The sequence below is a fragment of the Octopus bimaculoides genome, chromosome 19 (genome assembly GCF_046866305.1).
Source record: "Octopus bimaculoides isolate indiv1 chromosome 19, ASM4686630v1, whole genome shotgun sequence".
NCBI classification, from domain to species: domain Eukaryota; kingdom Metazoa; phylum Mollusca; class Cephalopoda; order Octopoda; family Octopodidae; genus Octopus; species Octopus bimaculoides.
Window position 1 is genome coordinate 51,097,950 of NC_142946.1, and position 15,000 is coordinate 51,112,949.

Sequence of the window (15,000 nt, forward strand, 5' to 3'; positions counted from 1 at the left end):
CCAGATGAAGAAAGGAAGCCAAACTTCCAAATTTCTTGAACCATTATGCACCATGGAGATCTAAGATATATATATATATATATATATATATATATATATATTCATTCATTCGATCGCTAGAATACGGCAGCGAACACTCCCTCAGTGGTCCTGATATCTTTGATACATATAAACTACATACATCCCACACATAAACTACATATCTCCCACGCATAAATTACATACCTCCCACACACATATACTACATATCTCCCACACATAAACTACATATCTCCCACACATAAACTACGTATCTCCCACACATAAACTACGTATCTCCCACACACAAACTGCGTATCTCAAACTCATAAAATACATGGATGTGTGGGAGACACGTGGTTGCTTGGCCCGTAAAAAAGCCGGATCAAATCTTTTTCAGGTAAAAGCCTATTCCTAATAAAATACGGAGACACTTTAGACAATGTATTGCTAGATACGTAAAGTCTGAGTAAAAGAGAAGTTGATTCGATTATAGCTCATGCACATTGGATCATAAATCTGATTTTTTAGGAACGACATTGGGAGAAACATGAACGAGGACAAGATATGACATGTATCAATCTTACAATAAAGTTTACAGAGAAATACACAGAAGAGAACACCCGCAACAGAGGTGAAATTTTATTCCATGCTATGTTCCATAAATTATTTTGACTTGTGGGCGTGGATAACTCGTGTGATACGTCAGAAGCAAACAGAAAATCAGTTGGAAGATGTATTTCTAGAAGTTAAGAACTCCACCACCCTATGCCTAGCACGCATGCGCGAAAACACAAAAACACACACACAAGCTCATATGTACTTACACATACTCATACGCACACAATCACACACACATGCACACAAACACACAAGCATATATATAGATACACATACTCATACAAACACACAATCACACGCACATACACTGACACACACACACACCAACAAGCACATACATACATGTATACATACATACGTACACATACTCATTCACACACACTTACACACACACACACACACACACACACACACATATATATATATATATATATATATATATATATACCCACACACATCTACGTAGGCAAATTCATACACAGCCGTATCCAGGAAAATACTACTGCATATTATGCCGAAATACCTGCATTGACTCATCCAAATCAGAAATAAGAACAGACAAAAAAGACAAGAATGATAATACAGAAAGAATTCATAATACAGGATTAAAAAAAATGTTTAAAGCTTAAGCGGATAAATGCAGCTTAACTCATAATTGATACAATTGCTTTTTGTTTCATATATATAGATATATTATAGTCGCAGGAATAGCTGTGTGGTAAGTAGCTTGCTTATAAACCACATGGTTCCGGGTTCAGTCCCACTGCATGGCACCTTCATGGCAAGTGACTTCTACTATAGCCTCGGACCGACCAAAGTCTTGTGATTGGATTTGGTAGACGAAAACTGAAAGAAGCTCGTCGTATATATATATATATATATATATATATATATATATATATATATATGTATATGTGTGTGTGTGTATGTGTGTGTGTGCGTGTGTGAGAGTGTGTGTGTGTGCGTGTGTGTGCGCGTGCGGTCTTTATATGTTTGTGCATCTGTGTTTGTCCACCCCCACCATCGCTTGACAACCGATGTTGGTGTGTTTACGTGCCTGTAACTTAGGGGTTCGGCAAAAGAGACCGATAGAATAAGTACTATGCTTACAAATAATAACACCCTCTCCCTTCTCTCTGGACTCTTTCCGAAGAAGAGCCATGCTTGAAACGTCATTCCCCACTCATTTTCCCATCTAAAACTTTCCCTGTATGTCAATCTCATACATACATTGTGTACATCCGTTTGACTTGCATTGTTTCTCCTGTCTTCTACTCTTTACACAGACACACACACATACATACACACACATATGTAAATGTAAGGAGAAAGGGCGAGATGGGGTGGGGTAGACACAAATATCTTAATATCGACCTTTCGCTAAATTTACTGCTTTGCGTTTTCTAACACATCTTCAGAAGTCGAACTGATTTCGCATAAAATTACACAATATTTGTATAAATCATATTATAAAAGAATTAAAAAAAAAACATTTTGACGGAAACAAACAATAATAAAACATCACTTTTAGATATAATAAGAAACACTGCGTCCTAATGAATATTTGCTGGTGTTGCCATATTAAGCGAGTCTGAGATCGATTTTTGTATAGAAATATAGAGTGAGAGAACAATAGAAGAAATGAAAGACGGTAGAATACATAGAAAGGAAAGTGCACGAAAGGAATTAAATGCCGAGAACCCGAGACAGAGAGAAAATATCTCCTGGGATTTACTTAACGGTTAAATTACACTGTGACACGATTTCTGCCTTTGGGTAGCAACTGTTATTTCCTGTTTGCTTACCACTAGAAAGTATGAAAAAGGGCTAATATTTCCGTCAAACTTTGCTTTTGTTACATTTATTAAAATCTGAAAGAACAACTCTCAATACATATTTATGACGCTTCCCCACTACTCCTGCTCCTGATCAGAGATGCACATATTGTCAGCTACTAAGGGACATGTTCAAGTGGTTATGGTCAATTAAGTGACAAGCAAAGACGTATGTATCGAGAAGGATATTTGCTATAACGATACTTCTGTTTCAGCAACACAGCGCTGAATCTGTACCATTTATGTACCAGTTATGCACTGGCGTCGATGTAATCGACTTACCGAACTTGCTGGTATTATGCTAAAATTTTAAGCCAATATTACAATTAATGATTTCCATTATTACATATTAACCGGTTTCTTTTTTAGTTCGAGAGATTTTAAATTTTAATATAAATATAAATATATATATATATATATATATATATATATATATATATATATATATATATATATATATATATATATATATATATATATATCTGTGCTTGTGTGTTCATATATTATACAAACATATAAATTACACACACACGCGCACACACAAACACACACACACACATTATACATATACATTTGTATGTGCACATACACATATATGCAAATATATATATATATTTGTCATGATTGCTCAACCTGCTAGAAATAAGTGATCAAATTGTTCTCCGATTGCTCTCTAGTACCTGGCTGGAAATGTAAGATAGGCATTGGACTATAATGTGGTCCAAAATACGAAGTGAGCAAACGAATGACGGGATTGACATTGAATACTAGGACGTTTTTGATCAAAGGTTTACACAACGGAGGTTGACCTGGCGTCGTACAACCCCATAACAATACAGCAACAGCAGCAGCAGGGACAACAGCAACAACAAAAACAACAACAACAACAAGAGCAACGATAACAACGACAGGAATAGTAACAACAACAAATATAGCAAAAGAATGGCTGGCTGCCATAATTGTATTGACATCAAAAAGTATACGATCAATACACAAAAATAAGAAGAAACAGCGACGAGACTCTAATATCACTGGTCCTTTAGTTAGGACAGCAAAACGCAAAAATACAATAGAGGAAAATAAAGATTGTGAGACGTAGATGTCTCTTCTAAAGACATTACCGGCGTTGGTGAATTTGCGTTTGGTTCGAGCTGGAATAGAAACAAGATTGCTGAGTACTATGGCGTTTAATTCATCATATAAAGGTTATTTCTTTGGCATTGCAAAGACGTGATAGAATATTTTAGGGAATCGAAAGGGGTCGTTGTGATACTCATACCGCCCCCAAGTATATCTGTTCCGTAACTGTTGTTAGAAAAATACCTTCTATGAATTACTAACAGCCGGAAGGTCTCAGCTTGCGTTTTGTAACTATGGAAACAAAATTAATTTTAACCTATTAAAGGTGCTAAGGCGGTGAGCTAGCAGAATCGTTAGCACACCGGACAAAGTGCTTAGTGGCATTTCGTCCGTCTTAAGGTGGAGAACTGGCAGAATTGTTAGCACGCCGGACAAAATGCTTAGCTGCATTTCGTCTGTCTTTACATTCTGAGTTCAAATACGCCGACTTCGCCTTTCGACTTTGCCTTTCATCCTTCCAGGGTCGATGAAATAAGTACCAATTGAACACTGGGATCGATGTAATTGACTTACTCCCTCACTGAAAGTGTTGGCCTTGTGCTAAAATTTAAAATCAATATATTAAAATGCCAAGGCGGCGATGTGGCAAAATCGTTAGGACGCCGGGCAAAATGCTTAGCGTCATTTCACTCGTTCTGAGTTCAATTTCAATCGTAGTTGATTTACCTCTTATCCTTCAGGGTCGATAAGGTAAGTACCAGCTGAGCACTGGGGTCGATGTAATTGAGTCACTCCCTTCCCCGAAATTGCTGGGCTTGTACCAAAATTTGAAATGAATTTATTGGAGGCATCGAATTACAAATCATTAAAGCGGCGAACAATACACAATACAGTATGTCCTCCGGCTTTTTTGTAACTATGGAAACAAAATTAATTTTAGTATTTTGAAGGTGGTAATCGTTATAGCGATACAGTAGCTGTTTCGGCCTTTTACGTTCTGAGTTCAAATCCGGTCGATGTCAACTCAACTTTGCCTTTCATCGACTCCAGGTACGACAAAATGTATCACTGGTATCTGTGTGTAGTTCCATTTCAAACAACTTATGTATGTTATGCTTTGTCAAACGCAATTGTGATGTAAGAAGGATTATACAAAGCTGAACTAAGTTTTGTATTTCCACTACTATCTAGGGGCAAAATTTTTTCAATATATATTTTCTGCTAAAAGGGAGTCTTGAATTTCAGAACAACTGTATTAGAAGGCTATATCCCTCATCTTGGCCTTTGTTGCGTTGGATCAATGTAACAAGTCTTTGTTACTAATAACTGAGAATTTCCCATCGAACCCAGACTGGGGCTCCATTTTGTATTTGTATCTTTGACTCATTGAATCAAATTATATTTTCACCGCTGTAATCTACTGAAAAAAGAATTTTGCTCTTCATATCTTGTGTTGCTAAATCTTATAGATACATACATATGCACATACGCATGTGCATGCATATGTGTAATGTGCGTATGTTTGTGTGTATTCTATTGAATGCATTCTAATTCTCCTCACACATACTACAGTCACTGTTTCAACTTTTCCGATACAAAAACGATTCACATGTTCAGTATTATAAACAATAGAGCAATTTGAATGCATATATGTATATACATACGCACGCACGATATTTATCTATCTGTCTATCTGACTATCTATACGTCGATCGATCGACTTCATCGGGTCAACGTAATATATTTTTAACTTTTAATTTTTAGCATTAGCAAAAGTATCAATCTCGGTGAAGTAGAGTTTTGAAAGAAACTATGGTCAAAAAGACAACAGTTTTCCCCAAAGGATGAAAGCCAAAGTTGACTGTGATTGGGTAGAAACTCAAAGCAAATAGACGGGACGAACAACGAAAACCATTTTATCCGTCATTTTATTGAATTTTCTATCTTCCATTCTATGCCAAATATTCTCATTCATTCACCAACATTCGTTGCCAGTCAAGTTGTTTTTATAGTTTGTTGTTGGTTTAATCATTTCACAATATGTTACAGGTACAATTTTTTCTATCGAATGTCGGATGTGTATGGAAATTGGTGTCATAAATAAGATCTACTCTGCTATAGGTTAAGTCAAGAGATGAACCAAGTGATATGAAGTTAACTAACAGTTGCCATTTGTAACTTACGATGACTCCTTCGTATCATGCTGTAAAAATATATGACTGTGTTTTATCTTACTAGATCTAAATACAGTTACAGAAACATAGAAAAGAAAAAAAGAAGTAAATCGTTAGTACTTGAGAGTATTAAGAAATCTAAACAATCAGTTTTAAGTAAAGAAACTGTAAAAGACATTTAAAACAGGCACTGGACTAACTCGTCAACTTCAATAAGCATTGTGAATTACAATATTATTATTAACAAGGTAATCAATAATGAAAAAAAAAAGAAGAAGAATCGTAAACAATCACATCATTAAAAACAACAACCACAACAACAACAACAACCACGATATCAAAGATAAAAAGATGTATAGAAACAAGAGAATATATAGCTTAATGTTAGATATAACATGACATGATGACTCAGTCAAGTAAAAGCAACAGGAATATATTTGTAATAGCGAAATATCTTAGTTTAGACACTAAGTATGCATCAACTGGAGCAGACACACGTACACACACAAACAGAGACATACATATATGCATACATACATACATACATACATACATACATACATACTTACATACATACATATATATATATATATATATATATATATATATATATATATATATATATATATATATATATTATATGTATATATATATTATATATATATATGTGTGCACACGCATAAATACCCACATGTACATACATAGCGGTATATATAAACAAATACTGGAAACATATACAAATAAATACATATAAATAAATAAATAAATAAATAAATACAGAGCTTAGCATAAACAGATTAAACTCTTCCGGTTTCAAACAAGAGTGATGTGCATACATAGTTTGAACATCCATCGAGCTGTGACTAATTTTGGAATAGACACGCATCACTGATCACAGAATCTGGACAGACAATTAATAGCACAATGATGTTGCTAACATCGCGGAATAACAACGAAAGCAAAAAAAGAAAAAGAGAGAAAAAGAAAACGATTAAATAAATAAAGACGTAGAGATGAACCAAGTAACCTAGCAACCAGCAAGTAAATCAGCGAATCATAGAAACCTACACAAACAATCTTGCAACACGCTATATCGAGATTATGTGGCATCTTGAACGTGTGTATTCTTCCCCAGCTTCGAGTCGTCCAATGTTCTAACTTAGTTTGAGTGGTATTTGCTATAGACAGGAACCCGTTTAGAAACCAGCCCTTCTATCTATCTATCTATCTATCTATCTATCTATCTATCTATCTATCTATCTATCTATCTATCTATCTATCTATCTATCTAAATATCTATCTATCTATGTATGTATGTATGTATGTATGTATGTATGTATGCATGCATGTATGTATGTGTCTGTCTGTCTGTCTGTCTGTCCGTCCGTCAGCCCGTCCGTCCGTCCGTCCGTCTGTCTGTCTGTCTGTCTGTCTGTCTGTCTGTCTGTCTGTCTGTCTGTCTGTCTGTCTGTCTGTCTGTTTGTCTGTCCGTCCGTCCGTCCGTCTCTTTCTCATATATATATATATATATATATATATATATATATATATATATATAAAGTTACAGCTGAAATTTGAATTTGAAAGTGAAACTGCGTGCGAAATATGTCCCTAGTAGTATGACGACAAACCACGTTCACTGTCCTATGGCTCACTGACATCGTCCACGGTAACTGCACAATTGTCCCTGGATCTACATAATGCTTTCTTCAGTGCACGTTGTGTATAGTAGAACGTATCATCTTCTGTATTCAATGCTTCTATGACACACACACACACGCACACACACAAACACATACACTATATATATATATGCATTCGTACACACGCGTATATAGGTATACATGAATGTCATATATATGTGCGTCTATGTATATATATATATATATATATATATATATATATATATATATATGAATATGTAATACTTAAATTACAAAGAATATAAGTAGGAATTTCATGCAATAGCAAGGCAAATTAAGTTACTCAGGTAGATGACAAACGATGAATAAACCAAACTAGAATTTATTTCTTCAAATGTAATAAAGGATCTTTACTTTTCCTCATAAGATTCTTGCAACAAATTGTGTTTTTACCTTGTTATGTTAGAAGCATGCTTTTTCCATATTGCATCAAGGAGTTTTAGCTCACTGTTGTACAGGAGGTTAATGGAAGATATGTCAAATATAATATTATTACGGGTCCACAACTTGAAAACTATGCGCTCAATAAAATCATAATTCGTATATTAAGAAATACGACAACTTTGATTCTTTTGTTGCTGTTCCAAATATTACGTTGTCAATACTTACAACTAATTTTATTATTTTCATGTATGTACATGATGAATGCATGCGTGCATACATACTTTTCTTGGAGAATTATGGAAGTTCACGTTGATAAGACTAAGGTAAGCGAATAACAAAACGGAGAGGTTTCATGGTATGAATGTAGACCCGGGAGTTTGTGTTTCTTACGATTGAGGTATATGTGTAATATAAGTATATATATATATATATATATATATATATATATATATATATATATATATATATATGTATATATATATGTGTGTGTGTGTGTGTGTGTGTGTGTGTATGTATATATACATATATATAGATATATATGCATATATATATGTACATATATATATATATGTATATATATATATATATATATATATATATATATATATATATATATATATATATATATATATATACATGCATACGTACGTACGTATTGTTTAAATATATGGTCAAAGGAAATTTATAATATAATTATCAATAAGCGAATACATATATATTTTTATAAGCTTATTTTTGTCTGTCTAGCAGTCTCTCCCCATGTGTGTGTATGGAGAGAGAGAGAGAGAGAGAGAGAGAGAGAGAGAGAGAGAGAGAGAGAGAGAGAGAGAGAGAGAGAGATTCGTATAGTTTCTTTAGACTGAATCCACAACCGGTGGCCTGTTGTTACTCTGGAGATTGATCAGCGTGTAACTGGTCACTGAGACAGGAATAGCGTGTCTGAAAAGCTGCCTTTTATGCATGGGAAACTCCAGAGTATCAGACCGCCGACTCTCTTCATTCTTAACTTACTATTACACTTCACTATGCCATTGATTGTGTGTATATTTATATATACATACATATATATATATGTGTGTGTGTGTGTATATGTATGTGGGTGTGTATGGATCAGTGTATGTACATCATTACCACTTGAAATCCGTAGCATAGGCCTCTCTTTCAATGCATAACATACTCACTATTATTGATGCACGTGTGTTTGTGAAATTATGTGTGTGCGTTCGTGTATTTGCGGTACGTTCTTTTTAGCAGACATTGTCGATGATTTTTTGCATACGTATGAGAATATATGTGAGACGTGTGTTGATGTTGACAGGGAGCAAGAGGCAGTGAGAGAAAGCTGAAGAGGAGAGAGAGAGAGAGACAGCGAGAGAGAGAGAGAGAGAGAGAGAGAGAGAGAGGGAGAAAGACAGAGAGAGAGAGAGAGGAAGGAAAAATGAAAGAAAGGAAGAAAAAGAGATAGAATGAGAGAGAGAGAGAGAGAGAGAGAGGAAGGAAAAATGAAAGAAAGGAAGAAAAGGAGATAGAATGAGAGAGAGAGAGAAAGACAGAGAGAGAGAGAGAGAGAGGAAGGAAAAATGAAAGAAAGGAAGAAAAGGAGATAGATTGAGGGAGAGAGAGAGAGAAAGAATGAGAGCCCTATTTTTAATCTCACTGAACCATATGATAAATATAAGACTGTTAGACCATCGTCAATCTCGGTTATCTTCCAAATCTTCTTATCTACGTATTTCTCCGTATATTTTTTGCTTATTAAGCCTATTTGTATTTTAGCTGGATTTATTAGTCCGCAAATAGATTTATATGTGATACCTGCCTTGTGATCCTTTAATGTCATGTATGCCTTTTGTTTATCTCGCCATTATATTCTGTTATCGAATTTTTCTCGTTGCTATAATCTTAGCTTCGACGTTGATATTGTTGGTAGTCATAGTATTTGCTTCCCTATAGTTCTGAGTTATACTAACAGGAACTATGTATGAATGTATGTGTGTGTATTTGTGTGTGTGTGTGTCTGTGCATTCAAAGATACACAGCAAATTGCGTGTCAATATATATGCATAGATATATATATATATATATGTGTATATACATACATATATACATAAATACACATAAACACATAATACACATACATAAACACATACATATATACATACACTCATATATACATATGTGAGGGTATATATGTGTGTGAGTGTCAATGTCTAGAAAGTGCAGTGCGTTTACGTAAATTGTTATGCGAAAAAACCCTTCGTAACTGTGCCGTTTTACTGTCCTCATGACACGATTTATTATTGAGCGGGTGCATTTGAAAAGTCGTAAGCAGTGCGCTTGAGTAGGAACTAGTGTTATGTGCGCGCATCTCAACGGTTATATGTATGTACGTTTGTTTGCGCATGCTTACTAAAACGTTTCCTCATGCATTAGAGCAAAAAAAAAAAAAACCGTGACATTTATCATTCAATGCTTTGAATGCATCGCGAGTTGTAAAAGATTTAATATATTTGTACGTTACCATTAGGCTTTGACATTTTGGACATTGGAATTTCTGAGTCGGGTTCCATTCTTTGTTTCTCATCTTCATCATCACTGTCATCCTCTATGTAAAATAAAAGAAAATTGTGAAAATATATATTCATTTTCACTTTTTAATGAATACATTATGATGTTTTTTTTTCTTTTTGGGAAATATAAGGAAACATTTATATATATCATAACTCATAAAATATTTCTACCCATCTATAATTCTCTGGCATATTCCAGTTGATCTGATCAACGAAACAGCCTGTTCCTAAAATTAACGTGCCAGTGGCTGAACACGCGACAGACACGCGTACCCTTAACGTAGTTCTCGAGGAAACTCAGCCTTGCCCTCTGAAATACAGAGACCACTCGTTCTTGCCAGCTTAGTGAACTGGAGTAATGAGAAATAAAGAAATGAAGAGCATCGAACTCATGATGTTACGATCGGGAGCCCTATACCCTAAACACCTCCACAAGCTTTCACATCTATGTGTGTATTATATATTTATATGCATGCAGTTCCTGTGTACCAAATTAATTTACAAGGACTTGTTCGGATCGTCACTCATTAGAAATCACCTGCCCAAAGTGTCGCGCACTGGAACCGAACCCGTAACCGTGTGGTTGTAAAGCGAGCTTCTTAACCACAATGCAATATTTATGCCTTTTTATTTATAGAATGTGAACGATATATACGTAGAATCAACAGAAGCGTTTCTTCATCCATTCGTATATATAAATGGAATGATAAACATGCAAATAAAAAAAAATGGCAAAAAATGTGACAGAACCAGATGGCTTCCCCCCCCCTTCTCTCTCTATGTCTCTGGTCTTTCTCGCTTTTTCCTTTTCCTCTCTCTCTATCTCCCTCTCCTCTTTTCAACACACACACGCGCGCGTGCGCTCAAAAGCCAACACATAGTCACAAGTACACGCCCACCCCGCAATTTTGCTTTGTTTCCCGACGGTGTTTGATTTCACGTACTTCACACGCACAGAAGCACACGCACGTGCGTGTGTGCATGTGTGTGAGTGCGTGTGTGCGTGCGTATGTTTGAGTCTATAAATGTACGTATAGTATGTATATATGTAAATTGTGTATATATGTATGTATGTATATATATATATATATATATATATATATATATATATATATATATATATATATGTATATATATGTGTGTGCGTGAGTGTGTGTGAAGGAGCATGGCCTAGTGGTTAATGTGTTGTACTCATGATATATATATATATATATATATATATATATATATATATATATATATATATATATATATATATATATATATATATTCTTGATGCAATAGATCGTTGTTGTATGATAGTGTGAGCGAGATTGATATAAAAAAAGAAGATTGACAATGAGCGAGGTGATTAATTAGTTAAACTTGAAATATCTATTCCAGTTGTTAAATTAGTTTTCGATTTGCAAAAGTTTTACCAACTGAAGAATTGAAAATATTTTATATATTTTACCAAAGATGTTATATAAAATCAGAATTTGTTTCATTACTATTATTATTATTCTATCGATTTTCTTCTGTTTTCTAGATTCCAGCGTAAGAAGGAATGAAACTGTAAAATTGAAGTCACTTTTGAAATTTCGTGTTTTTCTTATTGTTTTTATCATTTGTTTTTTTTTTCCACATTCCTTTCGTTTTCATATTGTGTTCTTATAACTATTACAACTACAATAAGTTTCTATCTAGTTTTTCTTTATCTGTGTCAGACAACTTTGCCATTGTTAGTACTGCTTTACGCATCTTAATGTTGCTTCAACGAAGATGTAATATAAACCTTTAAAAGAAGACAGATAAGAGGATGAGCTAGTCAATCGATTATATACTGCCAACACAAAGCCTTAGAATCCTGCGTGACTGTGCAAAGAATTTCTTTGGATACGTGTTCATACTAAATAACGTGTTCTTAATACGAGATGGCGAAAACAGCTCCATGGTCACAGGTACAAGACAAAGATTTCACACTTACGTCTCTGACAGATGATACAGCACGCATGCTTTACACACACACACACACACACACACACACACACACACACACACACACACACACACACACACACACACAGACATACTTAAGGAAACACGTAGTAAATGATCCACAAGTCTTCGAGCACACCGAGTCCTCAGCTTGTTCCATTTGCCAAAACGTTTGCATGCCACTATCAGGTAGATAGATAGATAATGTATGTATGTGCGTATGTATGTGTGATTGTGTTTGTCCCCTACCATCGCATCGCTTGACAACCGATGTTAATGTGTTTCCGTCCCCGTAACATTAGCGGTTCGGCAATAGAGACTGCTAGAATAAGTACTAGGCTTACAAAGAATAAGTCCAAGGGTCGAATGACTGAAACAAGTAAAAGAATAAAAGAATATATGTGTATGTGTTGTGTGTGTGAATGTGTGCGCGCGCGTGATTGTCAATCGTACAGCTTGACAACCAGTATTGGTTTGTTAACGTCCGTGCAACTTAGCTGTTCCGCGAAAGAGACTGGTAGAATAATAACCAGACTGGCAGAAACATAAGTGCTGGGATCGATTTATTTGAGTGAAACTATACAAGGTAGTGCTCCAGCATGGCTTTCTTTCAATTAGTAAAATAATTTTTAAAAAAAATCAACCACAAAAACTGAGACCCAACATTAGCAAAACAACCAGCATAAAGTAAAAGAACAACATGATAATCAAAATTCGAAAAAAAAATGAAAGAGGTGAAGGAGAAAAAAGAAGAAATGAAATACAAGATGGTCGTTTATATATTTAGCCCTTTAGTATTCAGATTATTTTGTTTAATGTGATGCTCATTTATTCACAATTTTGTTGTTTGTCCCTTCTCGAGCCATGTCAGGCTCATAGGGCCGGTTTCCCGATTTCATTGGCGTATAGCTTCCCATCTGGACGGGTCGCAGGCGAGCTGTTAGATGCAGGAGAGAAAGAGTGAGAGAAAGTTGTGGCAAAAGAGTCATCAGAAGTTCACCATTACCTTCTGTCGGAGCTGCATGGAGCTTAGGTGTTTTGTTCATAAACACACACTTCGCCCGGTCTGAGATTCGAACTCGCGATCCCTCGACCCAGTGAGACTACTGCTTTAACTACTAGGCCATAAGACTCCACATTTACTCACATTGCTTTGAATTAATCATACATTATCTCGTAGCTTCAGGAGTTTGATGAGCGATTTGTTCAGTTCTAGAATGGCATTGTAGGGCAAGTGTGAGAAACCGGATCCAGCCAGTTTCAACATAAAACAGGTGAAATATTTTAGCTTGGTGTGGCCGGTTTGAATGCTAAAGGGTTAAAGTAAAACAAAGATAGTTACCTGAATACTGTTTCCGCCTTTGACACCAACAACAAAACCCTAATAATATCAATGCTGCAAGTAAACAGCCAGCGGTTATACCAGCAATTTCCTCGACACCCAGTTCTGGAAAATCAAAAGTAAATAAAAAAAAAATAAGGAACAGTAGAACATTTTATCATCATCACCATTATTATTATCATTATTATTATTATTATTGAGTGAGAGAGCAGTGCATGCCATCAAAGTGACACTGGGGTAAATTATACGAAGCCCATTATACCCGTCTGATAAGGGTACACCAGGCACATGCATCACAACCATATGTACGCAACATGGTGATCTCATATCAAGATAAACAGCGCATGACCTCGCAGGTGCGGCCCAGTCAGAATTTTCTTCAGGTCGAGTAACCCATCCCGCTCAAAAGGTCCCTGAATAAGGTTTGTTTAAGGCAGGCCATATAAATGTATAACTTAACAATAACAATTGAGGTTTTTGCATAAGCTTCTAGAGATAAGATAACATAGTATAGATTTCCATTGTAATAGAGGGTTGTTTATAATTTATAGTACAATATAGTATAATATTAGGTCTTAAGGCAGGCCATATCAATGTACAATTTACCAATAGCAGTTGTGGTTTTTACAATAGCTCCTAGGTTAATATAGTATAAATTTCCATTGGAATAGATGATTGTTTATAAGTTATCAACATTATTCATAGTATTACAAGGGGTTGTCTCCCCTTAATGGACCTTTCCTTAGGAAGGAACTTACTTAACGAGTCATTTAACGACAAATTTGAATATAGACGGAACCTAGATGATGGCTTGGTATTTACCTCTTATTCTTGACCTCTGTTTGATTTTTGTTTGTTCCTTGAAGACGTGTAAGGCAAATTATATGTTTGACTTAAATTTGACAGTCAAATATAGCCTTATACAGAAATGTTGACATAGGAATAAATTTCAACAATAACGGATGTTAGCGTCAAAACTCTCTTTTAAATTTAAAACTTTGGATATATATATATATATATATATATACATATATATATCACTGCAATAGATCGCTGCTGGCAATGATGTGTCTTGTTAATGACTACCAGCCAAGGAAGACTTTTTGAAATGATGTAACAATTTTAGTTTTCTATTATTTCTCTTGAGAAAAAATGAAAAAAATATATTTTAGATGTTCTCATCTCATTGGCCTGAACTGTAAAGATAAATACAATGTGCAACGCTTAAACGTCTCTCTCTCTCTCTCTCTCTCTCTCTCTATCTATCTATCTATCTGTCTATCTGTCTGCCTGTCT

The 15,000-nt window shown here is 35.1% G+C and overlaps 1 protein-coding gene across 9 annotated transcripts in view; it reads right to left on the reverse strand.

The window, feature by feature from the left end:
* Nucleotides 1-15,000, reverse strand: part of LOC106882031 (uncharacterized) — a 368,620-nt gene that overhangs the window by 44,062 nt on the left and 309,558 nt on the right. For 5 of the 9 annotated variants that reach the window (XM_089337687.1, XM_089337685.1, XM_089337684.1 and 2 more), the window contains 3 exons: nt 13,705-13,809; nt 10,337-10,420; nt 3,596-3,625 (listed from right to left, as the gene is read on the reverse strand). In XM_089337687.1, coding sequence (XP_089193813.1) covers nt 3,596-3,625; nt 10,337-10,420; nt 13,705-13,809 — 219 coding nt within the window. The remainder of the gene's footprint in view (nt 1-3,595; nt 3,626-10,336; nt 10,421-13,704; nt 13,810-15,000) is intronic. The other 4 variants (XM_089337690.1, XM_089337688.1, XM_089337686.1 and 1 more) reach the window with 1 other exon arrangement.